General features: G+C 41.7%; 3 protein-coding genes and 4 non-coding genes across 9 annotated transcripts in view; 6 read left to right on the top strand and 1 right to left on the bottom strand.

The window, feature by feature from the left end:
• Nucleotides 1-632: 632 nt before the first annotated feature.
• nudt15 (nudix (nucleoside diphosphate linked moiety X)-type motif 15) lies at nt 633-5,418 on the top strand. 3 transcript variants are annotated; one of them, XM_047576511.1, is made up of 4 exons: nt 646-1,094; nt 1,489-1,685; nt 1,757-1,918; nt 5,064-5,418. In XM_047576511.1, the coding sequence occupies exons 1-3, from the start codon at nt 946-948 to the stop codon at nt 1,870-1,872; spliced, it is 462 nt and encodes a 153-aa protein (XP_047432467.1). In that variant the 5' UTR covers nt 646-945; the 3' UTR covers nt 1,873-1,918; nt 5,064-5,418. The 3 variants fall into 3 exon arrangements, with proteins under 3 accessions (XP_047432465.1, XP_047432467.1, XP_047432466.1); XM_047576510.1 differs by lacking the exon at nt 5,064-5,418 and having other exon boundaries at nt 647-1,094; nt 1,757-2,063; XM_047576509.1 differs by lacking the exon at nt 5,064-5,418 and having other exon boundaries at nt 633-1,094; nt 1,489-2,063.
• On the bottom strand, nt 2,098-7,208 carry cpo (carboxypeptidase O). The gene is made up of 9 exons (XM_047576492.1): nt 7,039-7,208; nt 6,377-6,416; nt 6,178-6,279; nt 5,974-6,078; nt 5,772-5,882; nt 5,435-5,528; nt 4,320-4,522; nt 2,623-2,707; nt 2,098-2,541 (listed from the first exon to the last, which is right to left on the bottom strand). Exons 1-9 carry the CDS (start codon nt 7,104-7,106, stop codon nt 2,276-2,278), a joined length of 1,074 nt encoding a protein of 357 aa, XP_047432448.1. The 5' UTR covers nt 7,107-7,208; the 3' UTR covers nt 2,098-2,275.
• Nucleotides 7,209-14,679: 7,471 nt separating this feature from the next.
• cckbra (cholecystokinin B receptor a) overlaps nt 14,680-26,724 on the top strand; it is a 33,934-nt gene continuing 21,889 nt past the window's right edge. Inside the window, exon 1 of the mRNA XM_047576477.1 lies at nt 14,680-15,167. Within this exon, the coding sequence (XP_047432433.1) occupies nt 15,023-15,167 (145 nt within the window). The 5' untranslated portion in view covers nt 14,680-15,022. The remainder of the gene's footprint in view (nt 15,168-26,724) is intronic.
• On the top strand, nt 17,687-17,759 carry trnaf-gaa. The gene has a single exon. It is a non-coding gene; the product is annotated as a tRNA-Phe (tRNA).
• Nucleotides 18,356-18,428, top strand: trnaf-gaa. The gene has a single exon. It is a non-coding gene; the product is annotated as a tRNA-Phe (tRNA).
• On the top strand, nt 19,040-19,112 carry trnaf-gaa. Its single transcript has one exon. It is a non-coding gene; the product is annotated as a tRNA-Phe (tRNA).
• trnaf-gaa lies at nt 19,652-19,724 on the top strand. The gene has a single exon. It is a non-coding gene; the product is annotated as a tRNA-Phe (tRNA).

Below are 26,724 nucleotides of genomic sequence, written 5' to 3' on the forward strand. Positions count from 1 at the left end.
TTCCATCAAAAGAGAGGTGGAGAGGTGCTCATGTCCTACAATGTACACTCAAATGCAACAGTATCAACGTAGACGATTCATTGAGAAGTAAAACCAGTAATATCTGAGAGGTCACGAGATTATACATATAACAAAAAATAATAAATACAAATAACACGTGACAGCATTCAAATGACCAGTCAGAATGAGATATTATTGTTCAGATATATCCACATGATACCTTAATGTTTTGATTATTTTTAATAGCCTGTCTTACACATCCAGTTATTTTTCCTCACTTTGTCATCACTTCTACTGAGCAGCAGTTTTAAGATGAATCAATTATATTTAAATTACTTATGTTTAATGCATTCTATTAATGACTGCACATTTTGTCTAATTTTGTTTAAACAATAAGCAGTTGCTGATAGATCTGATTACAGCTAACTTTTAGCCATTAGCATCATCCTTTAGGTCTTTTATTGGAATATAGACTATTATAGACAACTGAATAGTCACTAGATGCCAGTGTTGCTTTTCTTTTTAGTATCAGGTAATACAGTCTAATCTAATCTATTTAAATAATTAATTATGAAGAAATCTTCACTTAAAAGAAAAATAATAGTGAGGAGCCAGATTGCCAAAGAGTATTTTATTGTCAAGAGAGCGTTCCTGTACTCCCGAAACCAGTTAAATAGGGACAATTTATCTACATAAATATATATATCAGCTTATATACGACTTATAAATGCGTTATGAGTGTTGCCACGCTGTTTGACACAATAAAAAATAAATAAATAAATACAAATAAGTCACTGGATAAAAAGGAGGGCAAGAACTTTTTAGACCAACCCGGAAGTACACAGCAGGGAAAAATCTTGTCTTGAATGAGCGCGTTCTGTCCGTCAAGCTAACTTCGTTTAGCTTCGTTAAGCTTCATTTAAGAGTCGTTTTAAGTTATTTTAAATGTCAAATAAACCGGTTAAACGTCCGGGGGTAGGGGTCGGGGTGCTGGTTACAGACTCGAACCACCCAGGTTGTGTTCTCGTGGGAAAACGAAAGAGTGTTGTGGGCAAAGGGATGTACCAGCTCCCCGGTGGTCACCTGGAGTTTGGGTAGGTAACAGGCTACTAGCATGCTGCATTCATAAACATGACTGACAGCATAAACTCTGGTTCATTCGTGGACATAAAAACACTAGTCTTGTCCCGATGTGTTCAGAAACTCCTCAGGCATGTTCTGAACTTATACTGTTGCAAGTGCCTCCATTTGAAATTAAATCAAAGCGCTCAAATATTAATTTACAGTATTTTTGAATGCAGTTTGGTGTGCGGTAAGGAAAAGTGTTTCTCAATAAAGATAGCAAGTCTAATTCAATAATTGAGGGTCAGAAGAAACATCATGTCTGTGTTAAGAACATATGAGCTTTCCTAACATGTGAGTAGCAGAAAGATGGGACGTGATGCCCTCCAGTGCATAATGTGACACCCATTTTTATGTCATCCACAGGGAGACGTGGGAGGACTGCGCTCACAGAGAGGTGCTGGAGGAAGCAGGGGTGCGTTTGGTGAACGTCCGCTTCGCCTCAGTGGTGAACTCCATCAGACTGGAGGAGCAGTACCACTACGTCACCATATTCATGCAGGGAGAACTGGACCGGGAGCAGTCGGGAGAGCCCGAGAACCTGGAACCCGAGAAGAACGAAGGTATGGGAGGTGTCCTTTTTGTCCGCATTAGAAGCCGTGCACCTGAGACGAAAACTTTTTTTTTTTTGCAGGCTGGACATGGACACGCTGGGATGAGTTTCCACCGGAGCAGCAGCTTTTCCTGCCGCTGGCCTGTCTGAGGCAACAAGGCTTCCAGCCGTTCAGAGACACAGAAACTCGACCCTGAAACCCCCTTTAAATTGAGAACTCTTTACCTCCCTCCCCCCCACAGGGTAAAACAGACAAACCTCAGCCTCTGCCTTGTCCTCACACATCACATCTTACAGTACACACTGCAATTACAAATATTTCCAGACATTCAGATCGCTAGCAACAATGAAGCAAACAGTGCAACAAATAAAACCTCATTAAAACCTCTATGTGATATCCAGTTGAACTGAATGTTGTGATATTCGAGGATAGTAATAGAAACTTTAATGTGACTTTATGGATCTTGGTTCACATTCATACATACATTGTCATTTTATTTATGAATACAAAAAATTGTACATCCAGTGAGGATCTTTAAAGCTCAGGCTCCGAGCTAAATAACTAAATACCAGTGCCCTATGATGCAAGAACTTCCCGCTTCACATCAGGGAGGTTCCTGTGACACCCACTGCTAACAGCATGGTCCAAAGGGTTGCGGCGGCTGTGGCCACCGCGCCGCTAAAGGTCTTGTCGTGGGCGTAGGTGATGATGTGCAGGGCGCCGCTGTAGGCCTCCTCGCAGCTTGGCTGGATCTGGTCCTCGGGGAGCTCGAAGCCGTACGTGCCGTTATCCCTCAGCTCGAACGTGTAGGAGTAGGGGATCCCCTGCATCCGAGCCCAGTCTCTGGATGAGCCGGAGTTTGGGTCTGAGGATAGAGTTTTTTTTTCTTATTTATCAGTTTAAATTCATTTGCAGATAAAAGAAAAGTGATTTAGTGTAAACTTACATAATACATCTGGTGAGGTTCCAACCTGATATTTCATCCCGTGGACCTTCCAAATGGCTTCAGCTGCACCCAGTCCCACTATCATCTGAGAAACCACATCAGCATGCATGGGTTTATGACAAAGCCAGTTACATTTTTCTCGTTATTATCCATCTGGAAGACCCATTTGCAGGCTGGTGCCTTGAGGTGTTGCTCCAGTGTATCCACATAATCTTGCTGTGCTTCTGTTTTTAGCAGTTTTAGTGACATCAGGCTAAACGTGTGGGCCCTTCACCTCCAAGTGATCTAAAGAGAATCGATGATGATGTGATGAAACAGGTGGTTTGGAAACACCAGGGAGTTTTACCTCCTTTGACGTCATTATTGTGCAATGGCGCGATTTGTCATCAGTCCTGTGATTGATGGAGTGCATCAAAATAAGCAGAGATTTACGCTCGGCCGTGATGGACATGGGTGGAACTGGGTGCGCGCTGGTTGTAGGGTATGACGGCATCTTTGATGCGCTGCGCTAACACTGATGTGGGGGAGTGTGGAAACACGGTGAAGAAACACTGCATCGCATCAGTGTAATTCCACATATATCAACGTGTTTCAGTCATTAGGTGTTATTTTTTTCTCCCCCCCGCTATGTTTCATAATGGATTCAGCCACATGTATTTTATTGTACTTCCATATTTGCGGTATTATGAGTTTATAAGAGTTAAAACTGTATTTTTTTTACAATTAGGAATAAATTAAGTTAATTAAGACTGGCTAACCATCGGCTAACCAATAAGACCATCACGTTTGAAGTCTCTGCGTTGATTAACCTGTCATCCTTAACCTCCTGAGACCCAAGAGACCCACAACCTTCAGGTATTTGGGATTAGTACAACATAGAAGTATAAAAAATAAGGATCATCTTTGAACTGGAAGTTGTTTTTGAATGAATACAGGGATTCATTCACTGTATGTTACAATTTAAGTCACCAATGTAAACCAAAATATAAAACTGTTCATTTTAATCCAAAAGCAGAATTGGAAACAATGAAATCCCAACGTCCCCAAACGTGCACTTGCGGATTTGTTAAATTTATCAAACTAGAAGAGTTAATAAGCATAAATAAACAAGTCTGTCGGCCCTTTGCTGCCAGGATATGGCAGACAAAAGTGTCTCCTTATGAGGACAAAAGGTCTAAATGAAGCAGAATAAGCTGCAACAAACCTAAAACGTAATGTCCCCATATGAGGACACCGGGTCTCAGGAGGTTAAGGCTCATTCATTCGAGCTTCATAATCGGAAGCCTCTGCAGGGCCAAAGCAAATGGAAATAAATCCTGTTTTGCATAATTCTCTCTGTGAGATGGCTCCGGTGGGTCATTTCCAGCATCAGCTCCCTCCTTAACAACAAACAAGCCTTAAGTTTCCCTCTCTCAGGGTTTTGCAGCGTCCTCCTGTTCTGATCTGGCCGTTTTTGAAGTGTGCTATCGACATCTGTCATTCTCTGATGAGTGTGATTGATAAGCCTTAATGCGTTCAGCCGTGCACCATTCACCCCCTGATACTGTGGACAGTTAATGCACGTTTTGTGATCTGCACAAGCTCAGTTTCTATGGCAATATGCAGGAATGCAGCGATTATACCAACAAGGCCGCAGCAATGCATTTGTCCTGAATGATGTGTGAGCATCGGACATCACTTGTGTTTGTGGTAAATACCAGCTCGTAGTAGTTGGAGGCGGTGAAGTCGGGGTGTCCATAGGGAACGAGGAGCAGCTGGCTGTAGGAGTGGATGGTGAGGAAACACAGGAAGTCGTCCTTTCGGCTTCCCACGAAATCAGTCACGGCCTGGGTCTCCGGCTCGGACGCCGGTTTGGTCCCGCAGTAGATGTTGGAGCTGCAGTTAAACGACACTCCGACCGCTGTGAAAGCATTAACACAAATAGATTCAGATATGGCAGTAACTAAAGTTTTCTCAGGCTCACTTTATAAATGTTGTTTTTTAATCAAAAATCTACACAAAAATGAGGAGGGTTTATGATTTTGGGGGATTATGTTGGCATAAATCAAACATTTGTTCTGTTTGCTGACTTTGCTGAATATATCTGTGAAATTAGTCAGCTTTACTCTCAATTTCAACCTTGAAATACATGGAATTTTATAATACTTTTTGTTTTCATTGGGTGCAAAAAATAAGAAAAGTGTGTAAAAATGAGCTCTTTATCTCTACAGAAACGTTCAAAGAGTTGCTGTGTTTCTATTGTTGCTAAGAATGGACAAACCAAGGGTGGAGCAAAGGGCTGCAGTTTGCAGTCTCACCCCTAGATGTCACTAATTTCTATACATTGGTCCTTTAACTCTAAATTCATGAAAATCTGAAAAAGCAGCACCGGTATCTGGTGTCTTACTTGTGGCAACTGAACATGCAACTTACAATTTGTTTGTTTTTTGCTTTTTCCACAGACTCACTCGGTTATTCAACATTAGCAGCAATAAGCAGAAAAGCAGTTGATGGTGGTCAGGAAAAAAGGTCAGAGAGATGGAGCGCGAGTGGAGGTGAGCTAGACGGACAGCTAGCAACCTGAGACTCAAATCAACTACACCCTATTTAAACATTACTTACTGTAAACCCTTTTATTTTAACTGTAACGTTGGGTATTTTAACATGCTGGTCCATCGGGTTTTAATCTTATCCAGCCTCAAGTGGTCATTTGAGCAACTGCAGTTTGATGTAGCAGCCAGAGGTTGTTGCTTGATGCTGATAATGATCAGCATCAATGATACGGATGCTGATTTAATTGGAGATATCATTGGAGAGCCGTAACAACACTCACTGCCCCAGTTGGCATCAAAGTTGCGGTTCAGATCGACGCCGAAACAGCTGCTGGGGGAAGGTCCTGGCGACCTGTTCTTCCTCCACAACCGGTCCTGAATATGTCAAAATGTCCAACAGACATAAATAAATTTAGTGATAAATAAAAGTTATCAGGTAACATTAAGAACATCCTTGGCCGCTGTGATTCATCTTATGTGGAAAATTAGATGATTATGTACTTGAGGCACATTCCCCAACTAGACAATCATCCTCTCATATCCTCCTCGCATCATCTGTGGTTTGTGCGCAGAACCCAGGAAAAGTAATTTGATAATTATCCATCAAGAGGCTCTGACCTTGGTCCAGGAGAAGATGTAGCCGTCCACGTTGAGCACCGGAGTGACGTAGAAGTCCATGTTCCACAGCATGTTTTCCATCTTGGCGTCTGTTTTGTAGGTTTGCAGAATCTGGGCGAATAAAAACACCACGTTCAAATGTTGACGAACCCTTGAATACCAATATATTTAGGACGTATTCGGATGCGTGCAGATGTCTTACTTGTTTGACGAAGTACTGACAGAAGGCTGGGGCGATCCATTCTCGGGCATGTATGCCACAGTCCATCCAGATACCTTTCTTTTTCTCTCCGGTATTAAAGCCAATCTGTAAAAACATCAACACACATCCAATGTTTTTTTTTCATTCCAAGGACCTCCTGCCTACTATATGTGTTCTATATTAAATATTATATATTTGATTTACCTTGAGCAAGCTGATCTTTCTGTTTTCGTAAGTCTTTCCATAGTCCACTATGGTCACAAGATCGGGATGCTCCTTTACCATCTGATTCATCCAGTCACTGATCTGTTAGATGGAACGTGATCATGAATTAGGAGGTGTGTGTTTGCAGGGATGTGTTTAAAGTGATCTGCGTGTGAGAGCAGTGGTCAGGCCTTCTCACCTCTTGCATGGGGTGGTACTTGTAGTAGTCATACTCCGCTCTGTTGCACAGGAAATACATGAGAATACATGGTTTTATTTTAAATATTTCACTACTACTGCTTCATCGATATTGAAAGAAGGCTGAGGCATCCGTGGCCTGCTGATGAGAATATACTCATAGGTGGAGGTAATGTTAGCTTGCAGTTTCCACTAACACCTACAGAGGCCGCCAAAGAGAACGCGAGAACAGGCGAGTTTCTGAGGTGCTGAATGGACCGATGTATTCGGAGGTCCTTCTTGTAGGCAGGCTTGATGTTTTCAAAGCTCCCATGCTAAGCTAAGCTAAGTTAAGCTAAATTAAGCCAAGGTAGGGTAAGCTAAGATAAGGTACCTTTATTGATCCCTTTTAGGAGGAATGTTTAATGTCACACACATACATTGGTTATATTCTCAAAAATTAACTTATTTCCAACTTTGTTCCAAAAAGATGAAAAAATGTCTTAAAAAGTTGACATAATTAAATATTTTGTCCATTTGCACAAGATGCTCAGGTTACTTTATCAGCTCTAACGGCTCAGTAATACAATATATAATACTACTGTCACACTATTTTTGATTAATGCTATACATATATTTAAATTGGAAAATCCAATGGTGGATCATTTTACCCATAAAACTCACCTCTCTACTGTTGCTGCTCCCACGGCCGAGAGCAGCACCACAAAGCTCAGTCCCGCACAGCTAAGCATAGTCCCGTTGTGTGAAACAAAAAAAAGAAATGTTTGCAACTGTCTGCTTCACTGAAGTCTTATAGAGTCATATAAGGGGCTAGTTACACCTTTGTCTGCGTCGGAGACCAGAGGATGAAACGCTTGCTATCACTCAGCTGGTCGATGTTTAACCAGAGCCGATATCTCTTAGAATGGAAAAAACATTTGTTTATACACAGTTATGTATAATCCTCTAACGTTACTGTCTTGTGCTTGCATTTACCAGGGTCAAATGACTGACATTTGCAAAAAACATAGCCATAAACCAAGGAGTAGGTCCACAATGTGTCCTTCTGAAATGCTGTGTAAGCTTCTCGCTATCTTGTCTTCAACCTCAAAGTGTGTGGCCTTTTTTTTAACAGATTAACAAAACTTCTTATGTTATATCTGAGTCCTGTCTGTTAAAATATTCATCAGGAGAACAAAATAAACTCCCGTCGTCTTATATTCATTGATAACTTCCTTGGCGCAAGCTGGAAAAGTGGTATTTGAAAGTAGCTGTTTATTGATACAGGATATTTTTTTTTTTATTATCATTGTTTTATTTTATGATCTTTATCGGGGAGAAGATAAGATAGGGAACATTACAAGGCCTGCACGGTCCTGGGTCATAAACGGCATGTGCTGCATACGTAAGTTTTTTTTTTAAATTAGGAAGGAGATAGCAACGTAGGTAGTATTTCAACTCTTTTCATTGACAGAAAGTTATTATGTGTTTAAAAATCCCTGAATGGTTCGTTACCATTAAAGATGCATTAGATTCCAGTCGTCCTCATTCACCACAGACGTAGAAAACATTTTAATTCATGTCTAGAATGAAGCTGCTCAGGTGGACTTGATTGAATCTGATTGAGTTTTTTCCGTTATTAGAATAACGCCGTATCCCCGGAGTGCCCCTGAAGAGTCCTCGTTTGTGATCACGTTTGGTTTATTTATTTGTACTAAATGGTTGTAATGGGCTTTTTAATCTGAATTTTCTGTTTATTTCAAACAGGTTCTTGCAGCTGATGCCACGTGAACGTTGTAAATAACTGGGTAAAAAAAAGTTTTTCAATTTCCCATGATACTTAGCAGTGTAATTTTCATTAAGTGCTGCTATATGTTCTATGCGGACCATGAACTTTACATAATGACAACTTTTTATCCTCATTAGTAACACTGATCCGGTAATGGTGCACGTCATGCATCAGTTTACATACTTGTAGCAGACCCTTGATGCATGGCAACATTTTGAAATATTTAGTTGATTAGACATTTTTTTATTTATTTTTTTAATATGATTCCAACATATTTTAGTAAAGGGATAGCTTAATATTGAATGCAAAATGCAAAATAATAATGTATATTTATTATTTGATGAGCTATACCTTTATTAATCTAATGCAGTGAAAAATCTTACCTCTTCTCCAGGCATACAGGTTAAATTCATTCATTTTTATTTTAGATTTGTTCAAGAAAATTAAATCCACATTTCCCATTCTACTTTTAACTCTTATATGTAAAAGAAGACCAGCAGAGGTCAGTACAATGCTTAGTATAGCACAAAGTGTATGAGCCGAACACAGGCTCATATCTGACCAGAGTGCTTTCCAAGGATTACACCTGTCCATGCGGCCGAGAAGCAAAAGTTTATTCAAACAGGACGAGCATAAGTTTCTGTGTTTTCATTAAAGACCTCATGTTACCTTTTCACACCAGCGTTCACACTGTTTTTTTTTCTTGGTTTTTATTTTTTGAAGCCCCTTGAGATTAATTAGTGTGGGAGTCCTATCTCTTCTTTCTGAGCGTCTCCGTGTAGCTGCTGCGTGGTCAGACGCTGACAGTAAAACGCTCGCGTGTTGGCAACGCCTCGGCAGCCTTTGTTCCCACTCCTTTGCTGACATGTGCATTGTGCCTGTTTGTGAGCCGCTCATAAGATACAAGAGACGAGACCTGTCTGAGCTTCGCCTGTGTGTGTGTGTGTGTGTGTGTCCCAGATTTGGAATCAAAGCACCCATCACGGTCTCTTTCTTCATAATGATGGATGAAAGTACTAATGCTTTTGGATGAGAGAGGCAGGCCGCCCCGGTGCCTCACGAGCTTACGCCATTTCTTAAACTGTATCTGTGTGTGGAAACACGTAATCATGTCTTAATCCTTCAGATAGCGTCTCACGGTTTGATTTTGGGGAATGTGCACAACCTGTTATTCTTGGGAATCGAGGCTGAAATGCCATTTTGTACCGTTATCATTAGAAGGAAGAGACTTTCTAATCACTCCGACAGTTTATTTCAGTGTGTTTAATGAGGTGCAGTCAACTAAGAAAAGCTGTGCTAACATCTGGACTGACTGCAGAGATGAAAGTGCCAATGAGTTTTTGGAGGCGTTGTTGTTAGTTCAGTTAGTTCGAAGTGTTTAAGTTAACTTATACTTTGTTAGAGGTCGTGGTAAAATTAAAAAATTTGTTGGAGCAAGGGCAACAGGTAGAGTTTCCACAAGACGTTTCATCCATCTTCCTCTATTTCATAGGTCTGCGACCCCTAGAGGGTCTGCGGAGGTACTGCAGGGGGGATGCAAAATTTTTTGGTTGATTATTATTTTTTATATATTTTTTATTATTATTATTTTTTAATTTTCAACCACAATTTTCCCCCTCACACACCATATTATTGCACATGTTTGAAACAAAAAATGAATATTTGAACCTGTGTATTATTTGATTAGCTTACTACTGAATGCAAAATGATAATAATAATGTATATTTATAACTAGCACTAGTTTAATATATAACACATGGAGTAGGTAGGGGGTCCCTACTTAATCTCTCCATCAGTTTGGGGTCCTTGACCAGAAAAATGTTGAATACCCCTACTATAAAGCGGAGGTACTGTAGGGGTTTCGCAAAATTTTTGGTTGATTAGACATTTTTCATACATTTTTAAGATTTTCCTCCACAAATTTAAATTTCTTTAAATACACGTTAATATGAATCCAACCTATTTTACTAAAGGGATCAAGGATAGCTTAATATTGAGTGCAAAATAATGTTTATAAATAGCACTAGGCCGAGTTTGAAAAACAAAAAAAAAGGACCGATGGGCTGCTGGGGTTTAACATCAGGAACTCGCATGACAAGCGTCTGTTAACAACCACAAACTTGGCTCTAGTTTTAAGGAAACTGTTTCCCTTTTCGTTCCCCAGTAAATGGTGCGACCCATTCCCGGCCTCCAGACTCCAGCCTCCAGATGTAAACAGGTGCGAGACTTTATAGGAACAGATGTTAAGACTGCGTTGTAAAGTGACGGCAGTTTATGTCTCACTCCACCTCCGTCCGTGTCAAGCTGGAAAGCTCCTCTCTGAACAGGTGGAGGTTCAAAACAACATGTCCAGGAGTACGTGAGGCGTTTCATAAACCTTTGACCGAACCAGTCTGTTTCCTTTCTGCTTTCTGTGTTTATGCAAATTTAACGCAATTATGATTATAGGTAAATAACCTAAGATGCTAAAGAAACCCCGGAGAGGAAAACGTCAAATATTCTTATGTCAGTAACGTCTCAGTTTCCACCCCTACGGCAGTGTGCACCCATTAGAGAGCTTTTCTTCTTGTCAGCTTACGCTTGAGGAGATCCAAAGACCGGTGATTAACTCGGACAATATTTAAGAAGTCATTTAAACAGACCCACGAACCATTTGACGTTATGAAACTTTACATTTCAGCGAGGCATCGGCCGTCCCATCTACTGTATGTGAGAAGCATTGCTGCTCGTGATGCATTTCACATCATCTGTCACTGGGTTTCCTGGCTGCGCTTATGCCAGGAACCCCTACACACACACAATCAGCAGACAAAACACCTCATTTTACCATTTGAGTTGATGCATTTGAAGGTGTTCCAACCGTTGGCCGTCGCCTACTTGAGGGATTTGGATTAGTATTTGCTGGCAGCTTCCAGCAGAGCTGAGTAGTTCGGCGCAGGAACAGGAGAGCTCACAATCAGCTGCACATTCTGATCGTTGACATATATCAGGAGGTTTTAAAACTGATCCATGTGGAGCACCGTACTTTAATAAGATGCGGCTAATATGCTTGCTAATGACTTCAATATGATTTAACCGGCTTAGCAATTAAGTTACCACAGGCAACAGAGCGCTGGCGTCGTTACGACTATTTCACAGGGGCTGAATAATTAAATAATTTTGTGTTGTTTTATTTATTTATTTATTGCAAATTCAATACAAAATGGCCAGATCATAAATCTGTTGTATAAGGTGCGTCCTTGGCAATTGGCTTGTAATTGCAACCATTTCAGTCACACGTGTAATCTGTGCCGCTTCAAAATATTTGAGAGCAAACATTAATTGTGTTGCGAGCCGCACTCACGCCTCCGTGTTGATCAGTTATTATTAGTTGCTGTTAGAATTTGTGTTTGTCGTTGTTTAAAAACAGACTGAAATAATAACGGTAAATCAATTCTCAGTCTCTGTTAGATGTTTTGTGAAATGTTGTGCTCACGCGCTACGTTCGCTCACATCCTGTGACCCCCCCCCCACCCCCCCCCCCCCCCCCGGGGGGGCCAAGCCTCCCCTGTCATTAAAACCTAGTGACGCCCCTGCAATAGAGTGCACTTTATTATATAGAGTTGTTAAAACCAATTAGATGGTTTTATTATATGGAACAGTTGTCAATAGATCTGTCATTGGAGAGTACATAATTCATTGTCATTAGACACAATTCATGTTGTCGTTATTACACCCTAGGGTTGGTTAACACGTCGTAATTGTGAACATTTACACTGTCTGTGCAGCAGTCGGTCATTTCGCAAAGTCAAATGTCAGTTTTTAGCTTCAGGATACATTGTTTTTTGCGCATGACCCTCAGCTGAGCTGTCCTGAGGCGAATGTAAAGTCTTAAAACGGGCGAAACGGCATTCCCTTTTATGCACATTAGCAGCTTTTTTTTTTTTTTTTTTTACACTGGGCTTTCACACAATGGATTTTGCCTGTCCAAAAGTATAATTGCCAACAAAATTAGCGGAGCAGGATGGAGCAGGATGTTCTCACACCCTTAAGTATCAGAGGACAAATTCCCCGTCTCATCAAGTATGCTGGCCACGGCCTGTGTGAAGACCTTGATACAGTAAAAATCAATGTGGTGCAGCTGCCAAACTTTCAACACTGAATGCTTGAGAGGAAGAGGAGTGGAGAGACTTTTGGCATTACTTTAATAAGGCGTTATTCTGGAAAATGCTCGGAAAACAACCCCACCAGCACATGTTAGCCAAGCTGGAGCACAACACGCACACACCTCCCACACATAAGAGCAGTATAAAAGCGATAACAGTACTTGTAAAACCATCACCAGGACTGACAACAACCGCCGAAACAAACACAAATAATACAGCCTTCCTCCCCCACAGTGCAAACTAGCCCCCTCCCACCTCCCCGCCTCCCCACCCCCCCATCTCCTAAGTCCTCCCGTGCTGCCGCTGGACACTTTTCAAAGCATCATTTCGCAAGCGGTAACACATGAACTGAAGTAAACCCTGAGGCGCTGTCAGATTGTTCACCATAAACAAAGCCATCATGCTGCACATCAGGAGTCCCACAGCCACTCACCTCGTTCCTGCAGGTCACCCAAATAACAAAATGGAAAAATTTAGAAGTTATTCCACCGGCTATGGAAAATTTCCAGCGCATTCTCCAGTTTTAAATAAATCATTTTGAAGCGGTGGAGTCGGTGGCATTCGAGTAAAATGCTTCCATCAGAAACACAGGATGTGCAATATCTGTTTGCTCTGAAACCTTGGCTCCGTTCGCGGCCATAAATCTGCAGACGGTTTAAGAAAAGGAGTCTTCTGTAAACCTTCCTGAATTGTGGCTCATTGTCCATGAACCCTTAGGAAAATAAATGGCACTCAGCTTGAGGGCCGAGACGCTTTTCAAATCATTCCTCGGATGTTTTCATTTAACAATACTTTGAGAAAACACTTTTATTTTGTCCGCTACGTCCGCTCGGTTAAGAACAACATGAAAGAAATTACAAAATAGTGTGTTTACTGACACTTTAATTGTCTCTCCAATAAATCTTGGCTTGACTAAGTTGGAAAGCTTAACTACTGAACTATTTCTAAACCAATTACTGCTTACAAATATTATTTTCACAAGGATTAATTTAATACTGAATTACAGTAATTCTGACTTCTTGAACAGGAGTTTCTAGTGAGAGTATTGGTGGATGGTGGTATTGTTACTTTTACATTTTTTTCTCGGTATTTGAACGCATCACAAACCTACAATAAATGTATGAAGGAAACTGAAAATGTTAATAATTTCTCACAGTATCAACCAGCTGGCACGTCACAGAAGTTGTGAAAACCACAAGAGGGCGCAATTGAGTTTAATAGTTAACGGACAAAAATTTAATTATTTGTTAATAAGTTGTAGACGCCGGTGATGTTCGATACCACCGATTTTCTTTCCGGTCCGATACTGAGTAAAATTCAGGGTGGTATCCGCGATACCAATCCGATACCGATACTTTGAGTAAATACACCCAAATCATAGCTTCATAAAGAACACAAGACATCAGAGTGATGTATTTGTTTATTTTAAACTATTGAGGTAGTGGCCTCATTTACTATATATCGCTGAAATATAACAGAAAAAAAAACAACAGAGAACACAATCATATGAAATATCTGAAAATTGATTTCAAACACTAAAAAAAACAGTGAGATAATAGGACCATTAAAATAAATTATTGTTTAACTATTAAGAACTACTATAAAATGAAAACTTGTATCTTAATTCTGACTCTGTGCTCTCCTCTTCTGTCCTCCTCATCATAAATGCCTCATATTCTGTGTTGTGGTTTAACAAGGTTTGTAGTGTTGCCACAACTCAATGGTTTAGTCACTTTCCACTGAGTTCCTACTTTACCTCCAATGACTGGAGTATCGAAAGTATCGATATTTTGAATTGATGATCGATTTTAGAGCGTGCATATCTGGTATCGGGCGTATCCACATTTCAATATCGATCCGCAGGTTGAGTTCAGGTTCAGGTAAGGGGCAAATGCAACAGGTAAGCAAATAGTTAAACGTTGTGTGATACTAAAATGATGTTGTTGTTTTTTGTTTCGTTTTAAAAGGAAATTATTATCTGTGTGTTTTCATTGTTAGCGCATAATTTAGCAACGCTTTTCCTTTCGCTGTCGTTTGAAGGCAGCATCACACCACTAGAGGGCGCAGTTCATAAGGAGCACCTTAAATACAACCCCATTTGAAGTCATGGGTAGTTTGGGTGCAGGTATGAGGAAACGCGCGATGTCACCAGGTAATCAGACCTTGACACAACACAGCTGGTATGCTACGGGTTTTAATGTGTAAAAAAACAAACACTGATTTATAAGCTGCAAAATATATATATATTGTTACACAAATATTCACTGTTAGTGTGTGAAATCTTAATTGCACGTTAGGCTCAGTCAGAAAATAAATGACAATTGGTCTTTGTCAGATCCTGAAGGCGGTGCAAACCTGAAGTTATGGAGAGGCAGATTATTCATATCTGAGTTGAGTGAGTGAGCAGCGACAGTCGTGAGTTAAGTAGATGGAGAGAGAAAAAGGAGGGAGGGAGGGAGTGTGAGAAAGTGTGTGTGTGAGGGAGAGAGCTTCTCAGTTTCCTTAGCAGCGCCGTCTCATTCCTCCACAGTCGCGCTTCAGTCCGCAGAGAGCTCTCCACCGGGCTCCCGCCACGACTTTGACATCCATTGCCTTTCAGACTTTGGGCTCCCTCCAAGTTTCCCCCCCCGGCTGTTATGAAGGAAAGGGCCGACGATGGCAAGTTGATCCCGGCTCCAGTCTGAACAGCCCTGCACATTAGTCGCACAGATAATTGTTCCTGTGGCCAGAGAGGATGGATCCGCGGGCGGAGAACGGGAGCGCGGTGGAGGTGTTGGCGCGCTGCGCGGAGCTGGGGAACCTCAGCGTGGAAGTTGGCAACTACAGCATGAGCTGCGGCAACGTGTCCGTCCTCCCTAGACCCTCCAGCAGACCCAAAGGTAAGTACCCTCCAGGTCTCTCCTTCTGCGCCTCAAACTGTTCAGTGCACCGTCCAAGCTGAGGTGCTTCAGGTGGCGTCCAAGAGCCATCGTGCAACATTTGTTTGTTTATAGATGCGCTCAATCGTATCATGCCACTTAGAAATGATTCTACAAAATAAAAGCACTGTAATTGCACTTTAATTCAGGTACCTACTATATATTTTCTATATTAAACTTGTGCTATTTATAAATATACATTATTATTATTATCCCTTTACTAAAATATGTTGGATTCAAATTTAAATTTGTGGTGGACAATTAAAAAAAATATATATAAAAAATGTGTAATCAACCAAAGATTGTGCGACCCTCCTGCAGTCCCTCCGCGGACCCCCTGTATGTATGATCACCTAATCTGACTTCCGAGCTTCATCAGTCCTCTTGTGTTTTCACCTGAAAATGATTTGCTGCCAACTTCCCCATTGCTTCACTGTGCGCAATCAATCAGAGAGCAGCCCAATTTACAGCTGCCTCCTCCTCCATCAATAACGCCCTGCAGAATGAGCATTAGCAGCACGGAAAGCGCAGTTTTAATTCAGTTTGTCCTTCCTGCCTAATAACTCACCGACGGAGATACGGCCCCTCCAGCGGAGGAGATAACACCCCCGCGAGCTACGTCTTCTATCAGGACCCCGGTTGATCTGATTTGGTAGGGAGGTCTCAACATGGGCAAGACTTATTTCTAATTTTTTATTTTTTATTTTTTTATTTTTCCCCCCCGCAGTCCCTGGTGCAGTATCGAAAACATTTCAAATCTTTCCCCTCTAAATAATTCACAGGCGCTCCTCCTCCTCCTGCGCTGCATTACTTCTATTGACCTTAGGCATGAGCATCAGCAGCAGTATGGGCTCAAATACCCGGAGAGCAATCAAGCGCTGTGGGCCATGTTCGGTGTTTGACCAAGAAATATGCATATCCCTGCTTTCATCTCATCCCCGCCTCTCTGTTTCTGAAAAGTCTGTGAGGAGAAACACCAACAGTCTGGCTTTATTCACATTCTCCTTCTTCTGTGCACATTTGCAATTGCACTTCAGGCCAAGGGAGACCGATGGAGCTTGATTAAGCATGTGTATTGTGGCTCTCGGATGTTTTATTCCACCTCTGGGGCAGGAAATTAAAGCCCTATCCCACCACTTGTGGAACTGCAGTTTCTCATGTGGAAGAAAACTTCATTTATACTCTATTTTGAGCCCAGTTTCTTTTCCACAGCCCGAGTTTGCATTTTTAAGTGGCTTGTTTTCACCGGGCAACAATCAAAAAACTATCGGCGGTGGCTCCTCAAGTTTAGACCTTTCCACTTTGTCTTGTTAAGAGAGCCAGCCTAAGACTTGAGATCAGATTTCAAACAATTACCGTGTCAGAAGTGCCGCCTTTACATGAGTTGTTCTTTCTCTTTCAGTTCCTGTAGATACTATAGGAGGTTTTTAAACTGTCAGGGCGTGTCTCTATGCGGAGGCATGGGAGAATTGAAACAAGAGAGGCAAAGATACTGGAAAGGTAAAAAGAGCTAAGTTAGGCTGGTAGTATTTGTGTCCATAATCACACTCGGTTGTTATTTACTTTGGATATTTTGTTGTGACAGCTCAGCCAGGAGAGCGTGAAGTCAGGTGATCTAAACGTCCCTGCTTTAATCCCAAGTTGTTTTTTTTGTGGCCTAATTTCTAAAATCCCTGCTGTAAATGTACAGTACATGGGTTCAAACGGGGATTTCTTCCATATTGTGCAACTACAGTACTGGATGTTGGCTTTGTTCTCTCTTTAAAGGTGCAAAATTAAACACCTTTTGAATATAATGTACCAGGGGTGGCTATTGGCAAGGACTTCACGATACGATACGTATCACGATACTTGAGTCACGATACTTGAGTCACGATACTTGAGTCACGATACGATACGTATCACGATACTTGAGTCACGATGTGATACGCATCACGATACTTGAGTCACGATACCATATGTATCACGATACTGGGGTCATAATACGATACGCATCACGATACTGGGGTCACAATACGATACGTATCACGATACTTGGGTCACGATACGATACATATCACAATACTTGAGTCACGATACGTTGCATTGTTGATATTATGATATTGTGACATACTGCAATATTACAAAGTTCATTGACAATTTTTTTTTAAAATGATCGGACTTTTTTAAAAAAATCGATATTAAGACATTAAAAATTTATACTGTATTGGAAGAAAAGGTATTGCGATATATTGCCCTATCGATATTTTTTTCCCACCCAGATAATGTACGTGTCTCGGCGTATAGACATTGTCAAGGTTTGTATTATAAGCGGATCTGATCTGTTAGCCATGGTCGCACTGCAAACTGGAACTCCTATCTATGGTGGCCTTAAGGGTCAAAATGCAACAGTTCATGGCCGCTATGTATTAATATGCAGCTAATCTCAAAATAATTATCAAAAAAAATTTTTTTTAAAATACATAATGAGGTTGACACAGGCCGAAATAGCTCAGTTGGGAGAGCGTTAGACTGAAGATCTGAAGGTCCCTGGTTCGATCCCGGGTTTCGGCAGAATCGACTCCTTTTCTTTTCAACATTCATTTGAAATCTCATCTGTGAATTCAGAGACTTTCTCCCACACTCATTTATCTTGACTTTCCTTCGCTCTTTAACACGTTTCTCAGTAGTTCACGATACAATACATATCACGATACTTGAGTCGCGATACGATACATAGCACGATACTTGAGTCACGATACGATACATTGTTGCGATATGATATTGCGACATATTGCAATATTACACAGTTCATTGAGAATTTTTTTTAAAAATGATCTGACTTTTTCTTCTTTTTAAAAAAAATCTTTATTAAGACATTAAAAATTTATACTGTATTGGAAGAAAAGGTATAACGATATATTGCCCTATCGATATTTTTATCCCACCCAGATAATGTACGTGTCTCGGCGTATAGACATTGTCAAGGTTTGTATTATAAGCGGATCTGATCTGTTAGCCATGGTCGCACTGCAAACTGGAACTAATATCTATGGTGGCCTTAATGGTCAAAATGCAACAGTTCATGGCCACTATGTATTAATATGCAGCTAATCTCGAAATAATTATCAAAAAAAAAATTTTTTTAATAAGTAATGAGGTTGACACAGGCCGAAATAGCTCAGTTGGGAGAGCGTTAGACTGAAGATCTGAAGGTCCCTGGTTCGATCCTGGGTTTCGGCAGGATTGGTTCCTTTTCATTTCAACATTTATTTGAAATCTCATCTGTGAATTCAGAGACTTTCTCCCACACTCATTTATCTTGACTTTCCTTCGCTCTTTAACACGTTTCTCAGTAGTTCACGATACAATATATCACGATACTTGAGTCGCGATACAATACGTAGCACGATACTTGAGTCACGATACTTGAGTCACAATACGATACATTGTTGCAATATTATGATATTGCGACATATTGCAATATTACACAGTTCATTGAGAATTTTTTTAAAAAATGATCTGACTTTTTCTTCTTTTTAAAAAAAATCTATATTAAGATATTAAAAATCGATACTGTATTGGAAGAAAAGGTATTGCGATATATTGCCCTATCGATATTTTTTTCCCACCCAGATAATGTACGTGTCTCGGCGTATAGACATTGTCAAGGTTTGTATTATAAGCGGATCTGATCTGTTAGCCATGGTCGCACTGCAAACTGAAACTACTATCTATGGTGGCCTTAAGGGTCAAAATGCAACGGTTCATGGCCGCTATGTATTAATATGCGGCTAATCTCGAAATAATTATCAAAAAAAAAAATTTTTAAGTACATAATGAGGTTGACACAGGCCGAAATAGCTCAGTTGGGAGAGCGTTAGACTGAAGATCTGAAGGTCCCTGGTTCGATCCCGGGTTTCGGCAGAATCGACTCCTTTTCTTTTCAACATTCATTTGAAATCTCATCTGTGAATTCAGAGACTTTCTCCCACACTCATTTATCTTGACTTTCCTTTGCTCTTTAACATGTTTGTCAGTCGTTAGATTCAAAATATCAAATATTTTTATAGATATATCATAGACGCCCAGTTGAAAGTCTTCATACTGTAAGAGTGTGTTGGATGGTGGTGAATCCCCTTCACGCTGTAATCCTGCTGGAGTGTGTCCCTTCATTATGCCGCCTTTGCACGTTCGCACTGAACCAAACAAAGCTGCCTTAAAGCCGCCCCTGTGTGTGTGTGTCTATATGTGTGTTTGCTTTCATGTAGCATGCCGGCTCAGAGCCCGAGTTGTGATGTACAAAACAACATTGTTGGCGTCTCTGTTTCAATTGTCTGGCTTTAGCAGCAGTTTACATGTCTTCTCGGGGTTGCGTTGCGTTGGAGTATCACAACCATTAGGTCAGAGAAATTGATGCTCAGAGGGGCCTGTCTGTTCGGAGTACATTGTGAGGCATGTTTTGTGCTGAAATAGCTCAGTTGGGAGAGCGTTAGACTGAAGTTCTAAATGTCCCTGGTTCGATCCCGGGTTTCGGCATTATCTTCTTTGGTCTAAAATATCCGAATAAATGCATAATAAATTCAACTTTTACCAAATGTGAGACCGATGCACGTAAAAGAGAGATGTGCAAATGACTTCACAAATGCTTTAAAAACAATCCGACTACATTGCCATGTATTTTGTCTGAGAACAGTTTCTGTCCAACGGCACTCACAGGGTAACATCACACTCTCTGCAATGCCACACAGTGTGTCCTTTAGCAGGCCCCGGTAACGTTCACACTCCCTCCTCCCCGTGGGGGCCCTCATGCTGGGGTCTTCTGCACAGACATCAGCGATAGGCCAGGAAGGAGCCGCGCGGAGAGGTTTACCACAGAGCACAGTTTGATATAAAGTGAAGAAACAGAAATATAGACGGACACTTGAACCCACCAGACGTCTTTATCAAGCTCTTCTCTCGGCCTCGTAGCTCCGGATGTGAGTCATTTACAATAAATATCGTGAGAGTAAGAACTTTTCAAGTTGAGGCCGTATAGATTCTGGCATATTTCTACTCCTTGTTATCCCAAATGTAGTCTTAAATTAAACATGCTGGTGTGTTTGTCTACCCCAGAGGGCTGATTAAAACAGGATTTTAAGCTGCAGCTGCATGTAACTTTAAGCATAAACTCAAAGTGTTCTTCCTGATCAGCCAGCCGTGGGCAACTGTATTTTATGGCTCTCGGTTTTTGTCTTATTCATAGTCACTTCTCCAGATTTGTGAGTGCTTTTCTTTCACACATCGCACCTCCGGTTTTGAGAACTACATTGCTCAAGCGAACCCTACACTAAACCAATAGCTCGCAGAGTTTGCAAACTTCTTGCACGGGACGTACAGTTCCGGCGGCACATAAATTTACATTCTTGACGTGGTGCACGATATTTGATAATTTAAAGGCATTCAAGATAAAATATGACAATTGGTGCACACGCCAAGGGAATACCGAGGTGGAAGAAGTTTGCATACCTCGTCTCATGTGATATTAATGGGCGCAGACTTTCATTGAATCATCTTGCACTGTTTGAGACTTCCCCAATGTGACTAAGTGATTCAGAGGTCAGGAGGCTGTTTTTTTTTCTTTTTTTCTGAAGGGTTGTCTTCACCCGGTCCTTCCTGGCTGATGAATGCAAATGACCCGTCCGTATTTTCTTATATGTGCTGCATTAATCTCGGACTATATTCCCCCGTGCAGCTCCCACACTAAAAAAAACAGCGAGTGTGTACATCTCACCACGACTTCACTATGTGTGCGCAACGCGTCGTAAAGAGAGACGTGTCAAATGAGCAGCGTGTGTCAAGTGAACAGCAGCGGTAGGACGCTGAGTGAAACCTGTCAGCACCTCTGTCATCTCGTCAGTTGAGTTATTTTGAGCTCAAGGAAGAAGAAGAAGGAGAAGGAGAAGAAGAAGAAGAAGAAAAGTCGAGCAGGGCTGTCAGCAACGTCGGAGACTTCCAACACCTCAAATTTAGTGCGCAGTGACAACTTAATTGTTTGGGATAAGAGATGGTAATGGACTGGTTTCGGCATCAGCGTCAGTATATGGGGAAAAAAAGTATGTTCCATATGCTGCCTGACGCTCCATCACCGAAATGAAACGGCGTCTGACATGCATTACCACAAGGTAATCACTGCAGACAGTCCAGCGCAGTCGGGGGCTCTGATTATGTGGAGCAACATCCGTAGCGCCTCGTCTCGTGGCTCGGACGCCGCTCGTTCCCCCTCGCTGATTCCGAGTGGCACTTTCGCTGAGCTCACCTTGTCCCTTCGATCTCACGGGACGCGAGCTATCATGAAGCGAATCTCATAAGCATTAAATGAAGACAGTTTTTCAGAGGGGAGCTAAGCAGTCGCCCGAGGCACTGAGCAAAAGAAAAAAGAACAAAAAAAAAAAAAATAATGCTTATAGAGAAGCAGTGTGCTGCCTTGGTAATGGCGTGGCGGCTCTTGAGTTTCTAATATCTAACCAGTTTCTGCAACGAGGTGTCTTGTGGAAGGAATTAGCATGTTGTTCCCTACGGGTATTTACACGGTGATGAAGGCTGTCATAACATGATCCCCGGTAATCAGATCAAATAATTGGAAAATTCTGAAGCGACCTGGTAAGGCGGAACAATCAGCGCACAGGCGATGAGAGTAAAGTATTCGACGCATCCCCCTCCCTGATAATGAGCTGCTGCCTCTTGTGTACAATCCAATTCACCGAGGCTTGTGAGTTAGTGTTCATTTAATGAGGAAAATCAATAAGGGATTATGGCTTTTTATCTCATCAGCTCACTCCACGGAAGAGTACGTGCGGCGGTGTGAAAAAGTGCTGCCCCCTTCCTGATTTCTTATTCTCTTTTTGCATGTTTGTCACACAGATTTAAGTATTAGTCAAAGATAACGCAAGGAAGGAAAAGCGAAATCCATACCTACAAGGCACCGTGTGAAAAAGTGACCTAATAACTGGCTGGGTCACCCTTAATGGCCACAACTGCAACCGAGCGTTTGTGATAACGTGTAATGAGTCTTTTCCAGCCGTGTGCAGGAATCTTGGTCCACTCATCTTTGCAGAATTGTTGTAATTCATCCACGTTGGAGGGTTTTCATGCACCTTTTTAAGGCCACATCATCTCAGCAGGACTTTCAGGTCTTCGACTAAGCCATTCAAAAGTCTTCATTTTCTTCAGCCAGTCAGAGGCTGACATGTTGGTGTGCAAGGATACACCACTGCATATCACAGATCTTAATAAAGATCACCCCAAACGTGTGCCGCAGTCCGTCAACCATGGAATGGCTGTATTGATCCCTAACGCTCTGTAATACTTGGAGGCAGATTCATAATATGCTCGGTGTATATGATGGGCGGCTAATTTCGCTGTCGGTTAACCCTTAGTGTAAGTGACGAAGCAGCCATGCGGCATTAGGCGTCGATCGATTCTTACGTCTGAACTTTGGGGTCCCTCTCTCTCTCTGCAGTCCAAGAGAAAGTCCAATTAGTGACTGGAACCGGTGCCTTGCCTTTGAGCTTAGTTTAAATAGTGATTCATGGGATTCAAGTGGCAAACACCTCGGCCGAATGTTTAATTCAATACTACGGCATTCCCTTAAGAGGCAGCTTTTCTAATAGCTAAGAGGCGTTGGCTCCAATTAGACTACAGCTGCAGTGAAGGAGGAATGCAGGGAGTCAGATGTTGGGGGGTAACAACTGGCACGACATTTGGCTTCTTTTAATCAGTATTTCGACCCCGGTTTTGAAAATTAATTCTCCATTAAATAATTATTGAGACTCCCGGGGGTTCGTCTGAGGCTGCGTTGATTGACAGCATCTCAGATGACAGATTTATTCCCATCTTCCTTCTTGTGCGCAGACAGACGAGTAAATGGTCTTTCGCGTGCATCAAATGTAAAGTTTGAGCAAGTAGCGTCGCTATATTTGAGTTTGATTGCGATGCTGAGAGTCTAATCCTTTGGCTTATGATCGGACGTTGGTGTGCTAATGCCGCATGTGGGTATTTCATGGCTGTTTGCTTACTGAAACCAGGGTTGACAAAAGAAACACAAGAGAAAGATCGAGTTGAGTCGACACCGAAGAGGCAGCCGTCAACATTGGCTGCATACGAGCATAGACAAACTCTGGCCGCTGCCAACTTGGCAGAGCCTGACTCAATCTTTAACTGGCTAATTCAAATGAGCCAAGAGATGGAGACAGGTGGGTGAACTCCACGCGGAGACCTGGCAACCTGTGAAGGCACTGAATTTTAAATCTTGACAAATAATTAGACCCTTGTACGAGCAGTCAGTAAGCTAACCCGACTGCTTATACGAAGCCCGGTTTTAGTTTGGGATTTCTCAGCTGATCAGGTTCATTGATGTGTTCATACGTGGCTCATTGATGCACTAGAGGAATGTCAATTTCTGCATTTAAAGGGAGCTCCATGGGGATGGCCTCTAGCTTCAGGTGTCTACTGAAGGAGCTGTTTCTGGCGCCTTCACACTGACTTCTAGTCGGAGGTTTATCCTTTTTCCTCAGAGCAGGAAAACAGCTCATCTGTCAAAAAACGAACACAATGGGCCAACCAGTGCAAATGAACACATCATCTTGCGGTTTCCGTAATCTGCGCTGAGCAGATGCCGATGCTTGTGGAGAGGCAGAAGAGACAAAACGGGGAATGCAATCGAAAGCTTCAATGAGGGGTTGACTGGATTCCAGAGCTTAAGGTGTTTTACGGACTTGGAAATGGATCTGAAGTGGAGCCTGGTGTTTGAGAGCAGCTGTCATGAAGCCATTACTGTTGGACAGTCGTGATCCTGATCCTCGCTGACATGCAGACTCTTTGTGTCCGCGGACTCCATGGGTGTATAAATTACATTTCGGAGCCGGCCTGGGTGTCGAACATTGGCAGGTCTTCCTGTCATTGTGTTTGCAGAGGCAGCAGAGTGGACATGGATTCACTGAATTTGTCACCCTCCAGAGAGGCTGCAATGCAGTAAGTGTGCCTCTATTTGTGCTAAATGCATTGCTTTAAATAGACACAAGCTCCCACCTACTGCACATGTGCCATCAAGCTTAGTTTAACATTCATTTTTTTAGTGTGCTAAAATATGTTGATGAAGAAGAGGAGAGAGGAATTAATGGCCTCAGACACTAATGTCCGAGCACGCCTGGTGGGGAATTGAATATGTACTGAGCTTGTTAGTGCGCGACAAACAAGCTCTGTCCAACTTCCCCAAAAATTCAGAGTTAATGTAGGATCAATATTAACCTCTCATGGGGAGGCATGGTGGGAAGACTAATTGAGTAGAATTGTGCTGACTGTTACTGTAACCAGACTCATTAGAATAATAAAATGCGATAGAGCGATGGACTTCAGCTCTGCATATTGCGCATCAGGCTAAATTGCCGGCCACTCCACCACATGTTGTGCACAAAAAGCCCACCGTTTCATTTTTATCCTTTCTGACAAGTCTAAAATAAATCCATATATCTAACGCGAGGTGAAATCTGTCGTTGGTAATCAGGTGATTTTTCTCCGCCAGCAATCCGAACACGAAGAGGTCATATACAACATGCCCTGATTCCTATCTCTTGATTGAATCTTTTAAGACACGGGGCATGCATCTCTGAACATACCCTCGCGATTTTCTCTCTCTAAAAAAAAAAAAAGGCAGCATCTGATAAGCCGTGACAACCTGCAAAGGAGTGATATGGATAAGAGAGACAGGGAGTCTTTTTGATGTGACACACTGACTTTTTTGACGGTGTGGGTACAAATGAGGAGATATTACAGCAAGCTTTTCACTCCAGGCGTGTTTGTAGTGGCTTATTCACAATTTAGAGTGTCTGACTCTATAATCAGCAGGGTCTTCTGCTTGGAAAGCCTATCAGAAAATAAAAACGGGATCAATTTGAAAACACTGTCTGGTCCGACTTGAATTCAGCCAATTCAGTTTCTCGTTTGGAGATGAGCACCATAGATGGTAGCAAAGAATGGAGACAGGGTTATTATTACGAGCTAAAGTTACAGGGGTTGTGTCTGCCCTTCTGCCAAAATGAGGTGGGATGAGATGAAGAATCCTTCTCTTAGAAAAATAAATAAATTTAAGAGACCATAAAAACAGTGTGGGTTTTGCTCAGTTTGGCAGATTTAAATGGCTTGGAAGTGTCTCAACACAGCGCAGTCCAAATCCATCAACATATATAAATGAGTTACATTCATCTCTTTAGGCGAAACAACCATGTGACGTTTTTCAAACCAACAGTTTCCGCTCACCTTTTCTCACAGAAACGCGTTCCCTGACAGGATTATGTGTGGCCTTGATGCCCAACGAACATGTTGAGAGCGTTTTTCTTCTGGATGAAACATTTGCAACTGTCAGTCAGTGGTTTAATGTTAAGTTGCTGAGACGGAGACAGCCAGAGCCAAAACACTGAGCTTTAAAACCTCTCCCCAGTCCAACGTCTTTGTAGTCGTATCTTGTCTCTTTGTGGCCATGTTGAGCCTCTTTGTAGTCATACTGTGTCTCTTTATAGTCGTATCTTGTCTCATTGTAGCCATATTGCATCTCTTTGTAGTCATGTCTTGTCTCTTTGTAGTCATATCTTGTCTCTTTGTAGTCATATCTTGTCTCTTTGTAGTCATGTCTTGTCTCTTTGTAGTCGTATTTTGTCTCTTTGTAGCCATATTGCATCTCTTTGTAGTCATGTCTTGTCTCTTTGTAGTCGTTTCTTGTGTCTTTGTAGTCGTGTCTTGTCTCCTTGTAGTCGTATTTTGTCTCTTTGTAGCCATATTGCATCTCTTTGCAGTCATATCTTGTCTTTTTGTAGTCGTTCCTTGTCTCTTTGTAGTTGTATCTTGTCTCTTTGCAGTCGTGTCTTATCTCTTTGTAGCCATACTGCTTCTCTTTGTAGTCGTATCTTGTTTTTTGTAGCCATATTGCGTCTCCTTGTAGTCATGTCTTGTCTCTTTGTAGTTGTACCTTGTTTCTTTGTAGTTATATCTTGTCTCTTTGTAGTTATATCTTGTCTCTTTGTAGTTATATCTTGTCTCTCTGTTGCCATACTGCGCCTCTTTGTAGAGATGTTGTGTCTCTTGGTAGTTGCTTCCCTTCTTTTCCTTCCAGAAACCGACGGTTCTTTATATAGAGTCAGTGATGCAGTGATGCCAGTCAATAATGCCACTACTGGTTAAAGGGGGCATATCATTAAATAAAGGATGCTGACATTTTTGATGCACGCTGAATTTATAATCAAATCCCTTGTATATGCATTATGTAAACATATGCAAAGGATTTGTTCTCTACATTTAACCCCTGCAAGTGATCCACCCTGCAGGGGATTTTAGATGCATTCGGTGCACGGACGTAGAGGAGATGAAACGAGTGACACCACAGTCACAAAGCTGCTTCTCTAACCACGAGGCCACAGCTTTCAGGCAGCATGTGGAGAAGTTAAATGAGTGCAGGGCAGATTAGCCCAGTAATTGATCAGCACTAAGTTAATTAACTCATTTAATG

Source organism: Mugil cephalus, chromosome 23, assembly GCF_022458985.1.
Source record: "Mugil cephalus isolate CIBA_MC_2020 chromosome 23, CIBA_Mcephalus_1.1, whole genome shotgun sequence".
In the NCBI taxonomy this organism is placed as follows: domain Eukaryota; kingdom Metazoa; phylum Chordata; class Actinopteri; order Mugiliformes; family Mugilidae; genus Mugil; species Mugil cephalus.